The 15741-nt window shown below is 34.6% G+C and overlaps 2 protein-coding genes and 1 long non-coding RNA gene across 3 annotated transcripts; 1 reads left to right on the plus strand and 2 right to left on the minus strand.

The window, feature by feature from the left end:
* Positions 1–1026: 1026 nt before the first annotated feature.
* LOC143618378 (uncharacterized) lies at positions 1027–2275 on the minus strand. Its single transcript, XR_013150996.1, has 2 exons — positions 2170–2275; positions 1027–1274 (listed from the first exon to the last, which is right to left on the minus strand). It is a non-coding gene; the product is annotated as an uncharacterized LOC143618378 (long non-coding RNA).
* A 37-nt stretch (positions 2276–2312) lies between these two features.
* Positions 2313–3760, minus strand: LOC143618377 (uncharacterized). Its single transcript, XM_077090620.1, has 2 exons — positions 3536–3760; positions 2313–3259 (listed from the first exon to the last, which is right to left on the minus strand). The coding sequence occupies exons 1-2, from the start codon at positions 3618–3620 to the stop codon at positions 2313–2315; spliced, it is 1032 nt and encodes a 343-aa protein (XP_076946735.1). The 5' UTR covers positions 3621–3760.
* Positions 3761–6068: 2308 nt separating this feature from the next.
* Positions 6069–11215, plus strand: LOC143618374 (SH3 domain-containing protein 3-like). Its single transcript, XM_077090617.1, has 10 exons — positions 6069–6310; positions 7814–7936; positions 8026–8095; positions 8943–9088; positions 9866–9967; positions 10095–10292; positions 10375–10437; positions 10558–10647; positions 10733–10807; positions 11004–11215. Exons 1-10 carry the CDS (start codon positions 6251–6253, stop codon positions 11121–11123), a joined length of 1047 nt encoding a protein of 348 aa, XP_076946732.1. The 5' UTR covers positions 6069–6250; the 3' UTR covers positions 11124–11215.
* The last annotated feature ends 4526 nt before the right edge of the window (positions 11216–15741 follow it).

Here is a 15741-nt window from a genome sequence, read left to right on the forward strand (position 1 = left end):
TGCCGGTTTTTTTTTTCTCAGTTCGTCAACGAGATTCTAAAAATATTTTTATAATAATTTAATATATAAATGATTAACAAATTTAATAAAATTTTGTTAAACAAGAACAATAAATTACCTTTCTTCTTTCGGCACGCATTTGGTTCGATACTCAGATTTAGAAAATATTTTTTGTTAATAGATCCAAAATACGGATTCGATTTCAAAAAAACTATTTAAAATAAATAACTTAGGAAAACTGCTCAATAATATGCCTGCCAAAGACTCAATACATAATTACATTTGAAAAACGAATTACAAAACGTTTTTAACACATATTTAATCAATTGGTTATTACTAAAAACTAGACATAACAATTACATAATTCTTTATGTGTCACACGCTAAACAACATTATCCCATATATAATAAATGTGATTAAGGTTAAACCACGCCAAGACTACTTAAAAGATAAGTTTTAGTTGGGTGATCAAGATAACTAAATTGAACACGGAATCTGAACTTCAATCAATCGATAAAAAATGCAAAGTAACAATGAGAGAAAGCGTGAAGTGATTCAATAATTTTTTTAAAAAAGAGTAAAAAGTATGTATGGAAGAAGATGTTAACGATTACTAAATTACCCTTAATAGCACATCCAATTAAATTATTTGTCATCTAAAATATAAGTTCTATCAGATGAGGAAATCCGTATTCCGGACCTACCACTTGGACCTGCTTAGTGACTACAATTTATGATTCCGTCAATTTTGATAAAATTATGAGTTGAACCGTTGACTACAGTTTAAAAAGCAACAAACCAACCCAAATCAGGGTGGGTCGAGACAATGGTCAGGATTGCCAGATTTTAGTCATTTGATGATTTTAACCGAATGTTTTGAGGGAGAGCAAATATCATCACAAAATCATCTTCATCGATGGCTACATCAATTTTTTATTTATCTGGTTTAAGTTTCCAAATTCAAAAATTATATAAGAAAAAAATAAACCATATTTAAAAAATACTTATGATAAAACCAAAAACATATTAAGGTTCAAAATTGGTCACATCCATTTGTATAGCTAAGAACATATAGTCATGTACTCAATGCACCAACATATTTAACACAAAATCAGCTCCATAACAACACACCCACAATAATATAAAAAGTGAAAATACTATCCGATATCGCGAGAAACAAAAATACAAAAGTAAACCAAGAACGTCGTCAAGCTACCTTGGCCAAGATTCATGAAATGACTAGCAGTCCCATGGCTCGATACGATGACAGGTTTCTGTATTCAAAAAACAAACAATAATGTCAAGCCACAAAATCCATTCATCATAGTCATTATAGTCATTAACATAATATCGTATATAAGATTAAAATGTTATCATACAATATCATAAGTTGTTGGTTATAACCTGATGTACATGATGATGTTGATGTGAGGCAATGGACCATGATCAGATCCGATCCAAGATCCAACTTGTCAGATCCAGATCCGATCCATGGTTTTATCAAATATTAATAATATAAACACAATGTTATAAAAAAAATAATAATTAAAACAAATCGAGGAAACAATATTTGTCTTGCAGTTACACATGTACTAAAAAATGTCATAAATCTTTGTAACATAAAATGCATCTAAGATGATAAATTTGTCCTAATTACCAAACAAATCTTTTAATAAGTGTACAACTACACAAGAAACAAACTTATGTCACTCGAACAAAACGAACATATAAAGCAACAAGCCTTGGGTATACTTGATTACTTGTTGGTAAGTTTCACATCAAGGGGGCATGTAACATGTTTGACCCATATATGCAAAATTGTGTTATACTGCTAACGGGCCCGAAAGTTCAATAATAATTTCAGCTAAAAAGAAATGGGCCAAATGAATTAAGTAATTTAGAAGTCACCAAAACTCCAAAAGTGCATCAAAGTGTTTACAAGATCATTTTATTCAAATAAGTTTGATCATTATTCTAACAATAACTTTTCGCATCATAATCACTATTTATGGAATTATAAAGAAACGGACGAATTAGCTTCGAATATTCATCCAGCACCCCATCCTGGTCACATTATTACTAGTAATCTTTTAACATTTGACAACCAGATAAAAAAAATTATAGAAACTAAAAATGAAACAACTTTAAGATCATTTCAAGATAACACACCTGATATTACCGCGCGGATCCTGAAAACAACTCGAATATTCCACAGCAACTCTTCCACGAGGTCGTATTTTGCACTGCTACTGGAGTTGAAGCTGTTGGAACCACCTGTATACATTTTCACAGTTTTATGAAACATTCAAAGATCATATATAAAAAAAGTTAATATCTTGAAACAATAAAGAGTATACCTGTCTATCAGAGTGTTCGGTTGCCACAACTTCATTAGCACAATCTGCACCATTAGCTTCAGAAACCAAGTCTTTTGGAGGTACAGAGGATGACTCGTTGTCCTTCGATTCCGACTCGGTCTTTTCAACCAACGGCTGCGATCTTTCCACCTCGTCTTCTTTCAAAACCGGTTCAGCAACCACAGTAGAATCCGCACAATCATCAACAGCTCGTGACACTTCTTCCACAACCAAATCTTTACTCTCCTCGCTCTTTATTTCATCAACCACTTGTGACACTTCTTCTACAACGAAACCTTTACTCTCCTCGCTCTTTATTTCATCAACCGCGTGTGACACTTCTTCTACAACGAAATCTTTACTCTCCTCGCTCTTTATCTCATCAACCACTTGCGACACCGACAATTCTTCCACAACGAAATCTTTACTCTCCTCGCTCTTTATTTCGTCAACCACTTGTGACACTTCTTCGACAACGAAATCTTTACTCTCCTCGCTCTTTATTTCATCAACCACTTGCGACACCAACACTTCTTCTACACCCAAATCTTTACTCTCATCTCCCTTAATCTCTTCAACCACATGCGACACTTCTTCCACCAACGCCTCAACCGGCTTAACCGTTTCAACAATCGGCGAAATCTCTTCAGGAACCGACTCAACCGGCGCAGACTCAACAACCACCACTTCCTTTTCCACCACACGCGACTCATCATCTGAACTATCACTCGAACTCGAGCTACTCCCATTAACATTCTTCGACTTCGACACCGCTTCAACCTCAACACTCCCCTCCTTCGATTTCTTTTCAGCTAAAACATCTTCTTTGTTAACTACCTCGACCGACGGACCCTGCGCGGTCGGAGAACTAACTTCCCCACCATCATTCTCCTCTGCAATCACTGGATCCATCCAAATCAAGATTATTTTAAAATTTCAATCTTTTTCAAATCAATTACAAATTAAGCCTCAAAAGGCCCTAAAGATTCCAATTGGGTGAGTCTAGTTGTCAAACAACTCAAAAGTTTCAAACTTTATGCAATAAAATCAAATACCCAATACAGATAAGCAAGACCCACAAAAGTCACAATATGTGGATGCATGTGCAGACACTAAATTAATAAACTTTAAGTGAAATTAAGGCATACCCACAAAGCAAAATGAGTTAAAAAAGGTACCTTGATGAGGGTTAGTTGAGGATGAGTCATTAACATTAACCTTCTTCTTCTTGGCAGCTTTTCGCTTCTTAGCACCTGAAGGCATGGTGGTGGTTGTCTTGGTTTCTTTGTCTGTCTGTCTGTAAGTGTTAATCGATGGATCAATGGATCACTAGTAGGGTAGGCCTTGGCTAAAGGCTACACAACCACCCGATGAATCTTGTTGTCTTGGGTAGTAATACACTAATAATATTAAAAGTTAAAAATAATAACAAAATAGTGTGACTGGCACTTTTTGGCAGGTTGCATATGCTGCTGAGGGGTAGGGGTATGGGGGCGTCCAAGATCACAAAATTTTTAAAGAAAAATAAAAATATTAAAAATAAAAAAGAAAAGAATCTGGTATTGAATAGATGATTTTCTTAAAAAAAATGAAATTTTGGTTTGTGTAAAATGATTTTAAAAGATTGTTAATAATATTTTGAGATATTTTTTTAATGAATTGGTATCTTGTTAATTAATATGTATAAGACTTTTTATTGATTTTGTATAATTTATATTACATTAAAAAGTTTCTTTTTTTCTTTTTCTTTTATTATTATTTTATTATAGATATTTTTTAACAGATCGGTGGAAACGAAAGTTGTTATTGAGATGGTGGTGGAGGAGGAACGAAGGCACGGTTGTGGTGAAAGAAGTACATAGTGGAAGCGAAGGTTTCATATGAAGAGAGAGCTGAAGAGTGGAGGTGTAGTGTATTTGAAGGTCCAATTAGAATGAAGTAGAAACATAATATATGATGTACAGCTAATGATATGGAGTTATATTTGAAATTGTATATATAGAAGTTGCAAGATGTCAGGATTTGTTTACCATGGATTTTGTATTTTCAACTAACTGAGGTTAAAGTAGAAATTAATTTTTATAAATAATTGATTTACTCTTTTTTCCGTATTGAAGAAACATACAATAAACTTATATGAAACTTCTTAGGTGAAGCCCTCACTTCATCATCTTTCTTCTCAGCCTTATCTTTCTCTCACGCGTTGACGATTGTTTCTAGTGGTTTTGATTTGGCCATCAAGGGCATTGTTTTAATGCACTCTATTAGTCCCTTTCGACCCTTTAAATGTTATTTATAAGGATTGATAATAGCAACAAAAGTCCAACTTTTTAAAAGGGTGTGTTTAGTTTGAGATTTTTTTTGATAAATTGAAAATCATCAAATAAATTGCACTTTAATAGATAGATTTAGAATTCGCCCGAATGCTTTAAAACTTAGAGCAATTGTAATATATTAAATTATTTGTAATGTAATGAATTTGGATGGTAAAACAATCATAAAAGAAATAAAACCTATCACCATGGTCGCCGCCAACCGGTCACACCACCGCCAATGACGCCTCTCCACAACCCCAACCCCATTGCCCCCATTACCCACGCCTTAACCTCCCCTATCCCGTCTCCACCATCGTTGTCGCCACCTATGATGTCTTCAACCACTACCGTCATGGGCGGTTGGGGATGTGGTGTAAAAGAGTTGTCAACGGTGGTCGAGTGGAGTTGGCGGCGGCAATGATCGAGGTGTCAATGTTCAAAGCATTGAGTAGGGATCACAATGAGTCTGGTTTAAGTAATCTCAAACACATATTCAATTATAAAACTTTATCCCATACATGACTCAAAATCCGTCAAGGATCTATTTGGAAACTACCCGCTAGGTATCGTGTAGATCAACATGTTACGAGATTATTATCGGGTATATTGTATAACTCATATACTTAAGGGGGTGTTTGGGATTCCTTATTTGTAGCTCCTTATACCTTAAATAAATTTAAGGAGTTTTTCATAAGTTACAACATCCTAACTTATGTAAACTTCTTTTTCCCTTCCTTAAAATGGTTAATAAGTTATAAGGAGGTAAAAACAAGGAAACCCAAACACCCCTTAAATATAAATAAGGTATATTATATGTCGTATAAATTTAAAACAAATCAGGCTAGTACGAACTATGAATTTAATCATGTATATTAAATTCATATGATTGTTTCTATGTGTGGCTTTGCGCTGCTCTCCGGCTTGTGGAGTAAGGGCGTGTTTGGGTTGTTTTTGGTGGTTTATAAAAGTGCACAATTCGAAAAAAAATCATGTATATTATACATTACATATACCTAGAATAATTAAATGATTAAGAAAATCACGTGGAATATATAATCGATTAAATGAGTATATGTTATCAGGTAACAGGGCCGAACAATTCGGTTTATCACCAAATCCTAAACTTGGTCCACACCCTTGAAAATTCCAAAACTAAACTCATACTCGATTACCCGACCCTATACTCGTCCATATGTTTTGGGTTTCAAGTAATCCCATTGAGTTCGAATTTCATTGTTATCCCTAGTGTCGACCGACAATGTTGACCCCTCATAAATTCTATTTATTTTGGTTAAATTGTTTACGCCTTCGATTTATTACTGAATTTGTTAGACGAAAGAATTCATTGAAACCACTTCCCATAGGTCATCAAAGTCCGACGTCCGCGATAACAATGAAACCCTAACCCAAACTAAATCAAAAGACTACACTAACATGAAATTAAAGGACCCATTTGCAAATTTATAAAGATTAGTCCATTCTTTCGTTCTATAGGCTGTCAAGATCTGATAATAAACCTTCATCATTTTCAGCTTCACACACAATTTGTCAAATTAATAAACCCAATTCTTGGTCATCATGGATGCTCTAAGGAAGCAAGCAAGTAAGCTTCGAGATCAAGTTGCCAAACAACAACAGGTTATTAATTCAATCACCCTTAATTATCTTATTCAAGAATCTTGCTGACTTCAAGTTTGAATCTTTATTGTTCAATTTGTATGCATATAGTGAATAGTAAGTGAATTGGGAATTGGGTTTGAGATTTGTGTTTAGGGTTTTTGTTATCTTGAGAATTGGTGCTTTCTGTTTAATGCATTTGGTCATTTAGGCACTAATCAAGAAATAGGGTTGGAACTTAAAATATACTTATTCGTGTAGTGTTCGGGTCGATCCGTTTATGTTCATTTATCAGTATGTTAACTTAGTAGCAATTCTTACTCCAATTCATACTGAACTCATGGCCGTCCCTGAAAATTAAAAAAGTTGGGCCAAAGTCGAGAAAAAAATTGTGCCTTTAGTGAAAGGAGTTTTTTTTTATTTGGCTTAAACGATTAAATTTTTAAATGGGATTGCTGGTTATGATTTGGGTTGTGCAAAACATTTTTTTAAAATTAAAATGGGCTCAAGTGAATTGGTTAATTGGGTGTAAGCATTAAGAATACATATTTTTTTTTCAAACAATTTAAATATTTTTTTTAAAAAAAAAATTCGGGCCTACTAGGGTAATCGGGTCGGGGACGGTCGACCTCTCCGCCCTCCCTCATGGCCGGCCTGATTGAACTTTTTTTTAATTTGTGTTATGTTAATCGTTTTAGACTTTTAGTGTATTTTTCCATCACTCCCAATTAACAAACTTGGGTTTATATATTTAGCTTGAGACTGTAAACGAATGGGAGCCCGATGAGTTGGCAGTTAGAACTAATAGAATAAAACTGTTGTAGTGAAGAATAGATAAAGTGGTTCAAAAGGAAAATCAGTTTCATAGTTATACGGATATTAGAGATCAGAATAGTTAACTTTTAAATTTTAGCACTTTTTATCTCTGAAATCAAAGTATTATTTTCTTTAAAAACTCTTAAACGGGTTAACAAACTTCTTAGCGGGTCCACCGGGTCGTGTTTGGGCTGACCTGTTTAAAATAATGGGGTGTGCTAGCCGACTAAAAACATACGTTGTCAAAAGCCATTCGGGTGCGTCCCTAGCCCTCGGGCAAGGCAACTCACAGGGAAAGGGCTTTGCTGCCATCCAGGCGAGCTGGCGACCGTCGGGCGAGATTCCAGTCAGATTTGGGTCTGTGAGATTTTGGCCAATTGCTGAAAATTCTGGCAAAATTCTGCAAATTCCAGGCAAACTGGTCTAAAGCATCCAAATATTGCATGGAACGATCTTAAACTATCCTTAAACAAGCCTAAAACATGTCTAAAACCCCAAAAAACCGTATGCTTATGCTATGCGCCTTGCCTTGCTTATCTCGGGCCCTCGTTTATTTAGCCCCTCACGCCTAGGTTGAAGGCTCACCCTTTGGCAACTATGCAAAAAACCCTGTTTTTTACTGTCAAAGATATATTGTAAAGCAGGTATATTCTGGATATGCCTATATGGCTATATGTAATTTAACATTCTTGATATTGATTGTTTCAGGCTGTGATAAAGCAGTTCAGCGCGAGCGGGTATGAACATTCAGATGTCATGGTTATCGATGAGCTGGAATTGCAAAGGCACCAGCACTTGGAAAAGCTCTACCGATCAACTCGTTCAGGAAAGGTAACAATGCATATTTTAATCACTTTATTAATTTTCCGTTAACATATTTAAACATTGGCCTAATTTTTCTTTGGTTTTTTTTTTGTCAGGATTTTCAAAGAGAACTGGTTAACGCAGCAGAAGCTTTTACATCCATAGGATATAAGCATATAGAAGCAGGTGAAAAATCCAAAGTCCAAACCGCTATATGCTACAATTTTCCAAACATTAATATATTTTTATTATTATTATTATTATTAAAATTAGGAACCACCTGTTGGGCCATCAAGAAGGCACAAGTGCGGAAGATGGAGGTAGCAGAAATGAGAATGCTACGTTGGATGTGTGGGCACACAAGGCTAGACCGAATAAGAAACGTTGTGTTTCGCGAGAGATTAGGGGTGGCGAACATAGCAGACAAGATAAGAGAGTGGAGATTGAGATGGTTTGGACATGTAAAGAGAAGACAGACGACGAATCCTGTTAGATCCGTAGAAAACATTACTATAGATGGGAGGAGGGGTAGAGGACGACTGAAATTGACTTGGGATGAGAGGATTAGGCATGATTTGATAGACCTAAACCTCTCCGAGGACATGGTTGAGGATAGGATTTCGTGGAGAAGTAGAATTAAAGTTAAGGATTTTTAGAGAGAATTGAATACCTTAGGGCTTAGACTTAACTTATTTAGGTCGCATACCATAATGGTATTTCCCTTACATATATTATTATTATTATTATTATTATTATTATAATTATTATTAGCTTTTATATAGCTGTTAAACTGTGATCTTATTATTAATATTATTATAATTAGTAGTAGTTTGTATATAACTGTTAAACTTTGATTTCCTTTATTTTGCTTCATACACATGAACTTAGAGCCGAGGGTCTCTCTGGAAGCCACCTCTTCATTCCTTTGGATGGAGGTACAGTGTGCCTACATCCCACCCTCCCCAGACCCTACTTATAGCTTTGCTGTCGGTGGGATTTTACTGGGCATGATTGATTGATTGATTAAAATTAGGAACCAAGTTGTCTGAAGAATGCTGCAAATACGGAGTGGAGAATGCCGACGATGAAATTTTGGGCAAGGCAGCTTCTATATACGGTGATGCACGTAAACATGTGGAAAAGGAGCAAGAAGATTTCACAAGACTGTTATTCACACAGGTTATTTAATAATCTATTCTAATGACGGGTCAAGTTATTCTACAAAGGGGAACAAAAATAAGAAGGATGAGAAGGATTTCTAGCCACAAAAAAAAAGCCTCAAAAAAAAGATTAAAAAATAAAAAAATAAAAAAATCATAACTCAAAATTTAATAAAAAAACGAAAAAATTAAAAACACAAAAATGTTTCCACCGTCTTTCTCGTTCTCATAAAAAAACAAAAAAAAACACAATGGTAAGTGAAAAAGTCGTTGTGTCTTTTTGTTTATCATTGTGTTTTGTGTTTATTTTTGTCATTGATTGTGTCTTTTTCCTTGACATTGTGTCTTTTTTTCTTTATATTGTGTTATATTACTCAACATTGTGTTATATTTTGTCCGGCATTGTGTTATATTTTGCGACCTATTGTGTCCTTTTCAGTTATAATTGTGTCTTTTGTTCATTTTCGTCATTGTCTTTGATCTCGCCATTGTGTCTTTTCGTCAATTTTTTTATATATTTTTTTTAAAATTTTTGAACGGGAATGATGGCGGAAACATTTTAGTTTTTAATTTTTTTCGTTTTTTATTTATATTTTGATTTATGAACTTATGATTTTTTTATTATTTTTTTTGAATTTAGTTTTAAGGGTTTTTTTTGTGTGGTCACAAATCCTTCTCACACTTCTCATTTTTGTCTCCCTTTGTGTTTTAACTTTACCCTCTAATGACATGTTATACACTATATCGCTTTTTCTTGTTTATCGCTGTTAACTTTTAAGTTTTCTAAAATTTTCAGATTTTAGAACCCTTAAGAGCAATGATAAGCGGAGCTCCTTTAGAAGACGCTCGACATCTTGCTCAACGTTATAGCCGAATGAGGCAAGAAGCAGAGACACAGGTAATCGGGTCGACCCGTTCATAAGTAAACGGGTTGAAACTCTCATTTTCGATAACATGTTCTAGTGATTCTAAACTTTGTTATCACATTGATTATAAGTTATAACTGAATGTGAAAAAGCAAACAGGCTGCAGAATTTTCTAGAAGACAGGCCCGAGTTAGAGAAGCTCCGATTCCCGAGAACGTGACCAAGTTGCATGCAGCCCAAGCTAGAATGCAGGAACTTAAATCAAACATGGCTGTACTCGGTAAAGAAGCATCTGCTGCATTGGCTGCTGTTGAATCACAGCAACAAAGGCTTACTTTTCAGAGACTCGTTGCAATGGTTCGTATACAACTATGCATTCACCTTTTGTTAAAAGAATAATATTTGAACGTTTTAATAAACCTTTTTAATGAATTTGAAGGTTGAAGGTGAAAGAACATATCATGAGAGAGTAGCTGCTATTCTACACCAGATAGAAGCTGAGGTTAGTGCTAATAAAATTTGCTGAGGTGGCAATTTTACCCGTGTTTCTGTGAACGGGCCTATTTGGGCTGTGCTTTGTTTGCAATTGACGGTTTGTGTGATGTTGTGAACTTTTTGATAGATGGTTTCTGATAAACAAAGGAGAGAGTCTGCACCGCCTGCAGTACCGTCTAATCTTGTATCGGATAAAACTAAGTACTTTTTGGCTGAGGTAATCTTTTTTTTTTTAATAGAGTACCTAACTAGTGGGCCATAATTAATTTATTGATTTGGGTTGATGTTATATTATTATGCAGGCGATGCATGGGTTTGAAGCTTCGTCTGATAAGGAACTAAGCTTGGCAATTGGTGACTACGTTGTAGTGCGAAAGGTTAGTAAAATCTATCACTTTTTCAAACGGGTCAATTTGGGCTGTATTTTATGTCAAACGAGTCAAATAGTTTTTCTAGCTCAGTCCAAGTTTTTAATAAATTTAACATTCTAAATCTATTTGAACCGAAACCAGTTTGACCCATTGCCTGACGTATCGGCCCGTTCATATATTTACATCTAGTTATTATCTTCAGGTGAGCCCGTCAGGATGGTCAGAAGGAGAATGCAGAGGTAGAAACGGGTGGTTTCCGTCTGCTTATGTGGAGAGACGTCAAAGGCTTCCTAACACCAACGGAACACCTGACTTTTATTAATCCACGGTCTTGTATTTTCTTTACGCATATTGCTCATGTTAAATTCCATTTGTAGCATTTCATTTGTTGTTTCTACTTGATAGGTTTTATATTTTGAGAAAGTTATAGTTGATGAATATGTACTTTAAATGGTCATATGACAAATGAATGCTGTGGTGTTTTGTTTCAAGAACATGAATGTAAAAATGTTTTCTTTTTTACGCAAGCCATTCTGAAAACCGGCCCGATGATACCTGAGATCCAAGGCCTGAGAAATCGTAGTAAAGGAGGTGAAAAGTGGCAAAAGTATCCGCTAGAAAATCTTAGTAAAGTAATTTTTTACACTAAAAATTTTAAAAATTAAGATGTAAATAGTATTTAGAATTTGATACTTTTATTTACAATATATGAATAAAGATGCAATCTTAAATATTTTTCTTTGCTATACTAATCCATGTGTTATGGTATGAGTGGCTGCGAGCCCCTTCCACGTAGGCGCAATGGCATGGAACATTGTCACACCGAGGGCACGTAAGGGCAAGGTTTGAGAGGGCTAGGAGGGCATGAGAACACCGTCACCTCCACATCATCCCACAATCATATTTCACCTTACCAGGCTAGCTATGTGTTATGAGAGATGTAAAATGTGAGATATGACTTCGTCATGTAGGCGGTGAAGGTTTTAACATTTCACATTACAAATTTGTGTTATGTGAAATGTGGTTATGGGGTGAGGCAGAGAAAAAGTAATTTTATAATAATAATAATAATAATAATAATAAATATAACAAATTAGACCATCACGCCCGCTATTCCGCTAAGTAGTTCACACCAATGTTTCCACGCCCCTGCCGTCGGGTGTGATGCGTCGCTGTTGTTGATCTACATGGCTACCAGCCTACCACGCCTTCTCTATAACACGTGTCCTAACTCATCTTTTTTTAATGTGAAATATTAAAACCCCATCGACTACTTATCACAAACAACTAACGTTTTACATTCAACATATTCACTAACACATAACCACCGGAAGAGTTACGTTTGGAACATTTTATTCATAAATATAGTACTTATGATGTGACAAATGTTTTAATATGCATTTAATCCCATCGTGCAATCGTCAACAAATATTTTATATAATTAAAATAATCATAGGTGAAAGTCAAAAGAACACGATGCATTTTTCATAAAATTATATATCTAGTAAAAAAGACAACTTAATAAATACAATCTTTTTATGTCACTGAAGTAGTTGAACAGTTTTTAATTTGTTAATAGGTATGTAAACTTTCGAAGAACTGATGACTATCATGACAAGGTGGTGTTTGTGATTTTTTTTTCCGTAAGAAAAGAGGTTTAAACTTATTAATCTTGTTAATGACACTTATACACTAAACTATATGCATAATGAAACTTAATACTCCTTACACCCCACCAAAAAAAATAAAAATAAACTAAGTGTACACTCAAACCATTAAAAATAGGGGTTATTTTGTTATTAGATTTTAATAATTTCAACTTTGGATTATTAACTGGGAGTAATCATAACTGAAGAAATATTTTATGACAATCTCAACTTTCAACTTATATCGGAAGAAAATTGATTGAAAGTTGAGACTCACAGAGAAAACAATTTTTTGGTTGGGATCAATTCCGGCCAATGGGTTAAAGTTGGGATCTCCTAAATATAAACCACTTTTAAATATTTTTATTAAACTATCAAATAAAACCCATCCTCCGAAGCATCGTTAACATAACCACCATCATACGCTTCCACAAGCACGTGATTCAGTTTGCATGCGAGCATGAGCAAAGGAATTGCTTGTTTGAATTTTTGTAACACTAATTATATATGTATACTAAGTTGTATGAGGTTATTGGATTTTAATAATTACAACTTTGACCTATTAGTCAGGATTAATACCAACTGAATAAATATTTCCTAAGGTCCCAATTTTTAACATATTCATCCAGGAATTTTATACTTATTTTCCATGTCAATAAAAAACTAACAAGATTACTTTTCACTTACCATAAAATGAGGAAAATACGTTGAAAATTGTGACTGCTAAAAAACATGTATTCAGTTGGGATTAATCTCCCAGCCAATAAATCAAAGTTGAGATTATTTAAATTCAATAAGCCTACTTATTTTTGTATGAGCTAATAGCCATTTTCGTCCCTGTGGTTTGCGACTTTCGTCACTTCAGTCCAAAGTTTGATTTTTTGTCAATTTAGTCCTAGTAGTTTTCATTTTTAGCCTGTTATATCCTCCCGTCTAACGGCATCCAAGTATGCCGTTAGTTCTTTATCACTTGAGGGCTAGAAGTGTCTTTTTAGATATTACCTCAGGGACTGAATAGTCTTTTTAGATATTACAATTAATTATTATATTAACTGAATACACAAGAACTTAGATACGATATTCACATACAACCAGTGATAAAGTGAAGAACTAGGGAAGAAGAACCAGCGATTAAGTGAAGAACAACATGGAAATGTGGGATACCAGAGCTTCTGGTGATGATTTCGATCCAGACGTTGAATACGGTATGTATTAACCCCTTAACCCTAACCCTAACTATTATCTATTAATCAAAGAAACCCTTGAATTCCAAACCCTAACCCCTAACTATTATCTATTAATCGGTTTCAGGGAATTTTCCAGACCATTTTACTATTAAATTCCACCATGGGGGAGAGTTCGAGAAATCTCCAGAAACTACATACAAGGGGGGTTTGGTTACTTTTGTTGATAGAGTGAATGCTGATCTGTTTTCAGTGATTATTGTGAATGATATGGTACAACAGTTAGGCTACAGCGAAGAGGAAGTTCTTACTGACCAGAAATTCTATTTTAGAATTCCCGGAGGGGACTTAGATTCAGGTTTAAGACCCTTGTCCAATGATGCTGATGCTCTTAGCCTCATAGGATATATTAGTGTGCATAAGGTAATTGAGGTGTATGTGGAACATTCACACATTATATCAAAGGTAAAAGAGGCTTCAATGTTAAGTTGTTTTAATGTGGAAATAGATGATGAATTAGAATCTGATGAACCTACAGATAATAATAATAATAATATTTCCTAAGGTCCCAATAATAATGAAAACCACAGGGACGAAAATGGCTATTAGCTCTTTTTGTATAATAAAAATTGCAATCGTTTTATTATTATTAATATTATATTCATAATAATAATAATAATAATAGAATATCTGTTATGTTGCTACTACTAAGAGAGTGACACAAATATGGCTAGGGTGCATGACTTCCAAATGACAACACCACCGTCACCCTATATGGGTAGAGCATGACTCCATTCCATGATAAAGATTTTTCACATAAAATTAATTCAACTTTTACATTTATTGTACTTGGAGAACTAAAAAACTAACAAAACGTTCTAGGGTATTTGTGAGTAGGTGTTCATAGTGAGTGGGTACTTAAGTTAAGGGTAGAAATGACGTGACATTGCAAGATTGAGCGATGCATGAATAGCACCTTGATTTTCCTTCCCAACAACAACAAATGTATTTTGAAACTCTCTATTTAACCAGACATGCACCTCGCATCCTCTAAAAGGACCCTGATGTCAACTATGAACATGATATAGCCTGAACAAGAACATAATTTAATCCAAAAACATATATGCAATTAAGTCAAAAACACAAATTGGAATTAATAATAAAATATGAGAGGGGGACGAACCAGCTGACTTTTTGACATATCCATCAATTAAGCACGCATGCATGCTTGCTTAAAACCGTTGAGAATCTTTTGTTAAGAAAATATAACAATCAAGAATTTTCAAACTTTATAAAATATTAATTTTTAATAATCTAATATAAGTGTAAGTAACTTAAGACTTAATTGTTAATTTATTGACATGATAAATAAATTGGTTAATAAAGAAAGTGGCTATGAGAGATAAATGTAGCAAGTTGATATGAAAAACGTATGTATGTTTGTGAGATGGCTTGTGATGTGTCGGTGATGGTGATGTGTGAGATGACTAAGTACGAACGTTCGTGGAGGTTGTAAGGTTGTGCATTGATCATGTGTTTTTGTGTGTCAAATGTACTAAAACAAATTATTTTGATTATATTTCACACATACAAATTTAGAAATACTCCTCTCTTTTTTTTTCCAAAACCAATCTTATGTTGTGTGTCAATGTACCTTAAAGTGTGTCGCTAGTTCGTCACTAATCATTGACGGATCACTGAGGGATTTTGCGATAGGCTAGTCATCTAAGGTCAAAACAGAAGAAAAACCCGTTAGCGATATGTTGGTAGGTGGTAGGCCTATGTCGGTGATCCGTCGGTGAATTATTACTCTTTCCTTAATGCTAGCTACATCCGTCACAATTTGTTACTGACATTGTTAGGGATTAAAGTGCTCACATGAACTAAACACAAACACAAATATGTACGAAAGCAAATAAAGAACATGAAGATTTAACATGATTCGGTCTAGACTGACCTAAATTCACCGGCGAGAACTAGGGTTTATTATTGAGTGATATAGAGAGATACAATCACAAGTACAAAATGAGGTTTATATACAGGTAAAACCTAATTAGGGTTGACCCTTGATTAATACGCCTTCACTAAACCGTCCCGGACATACGCTAAC

Source organism: Bidens hawaiensis, unplaced genomic scaffold (assembly GCF_021521415.1).
Source record: "Bidens hawaiensis isolate Kalapana, Puna unplaced genomic scaffold, B.hawaiensis_p1.1 tig00071263_1, whole genome shotgun sequence".
NCBI lineage: Eukaryota > Viridiplantae > Streptophyta > Magnoliopsida > Asterales > Asteraceae > Bidens > Bidens hawaiensis.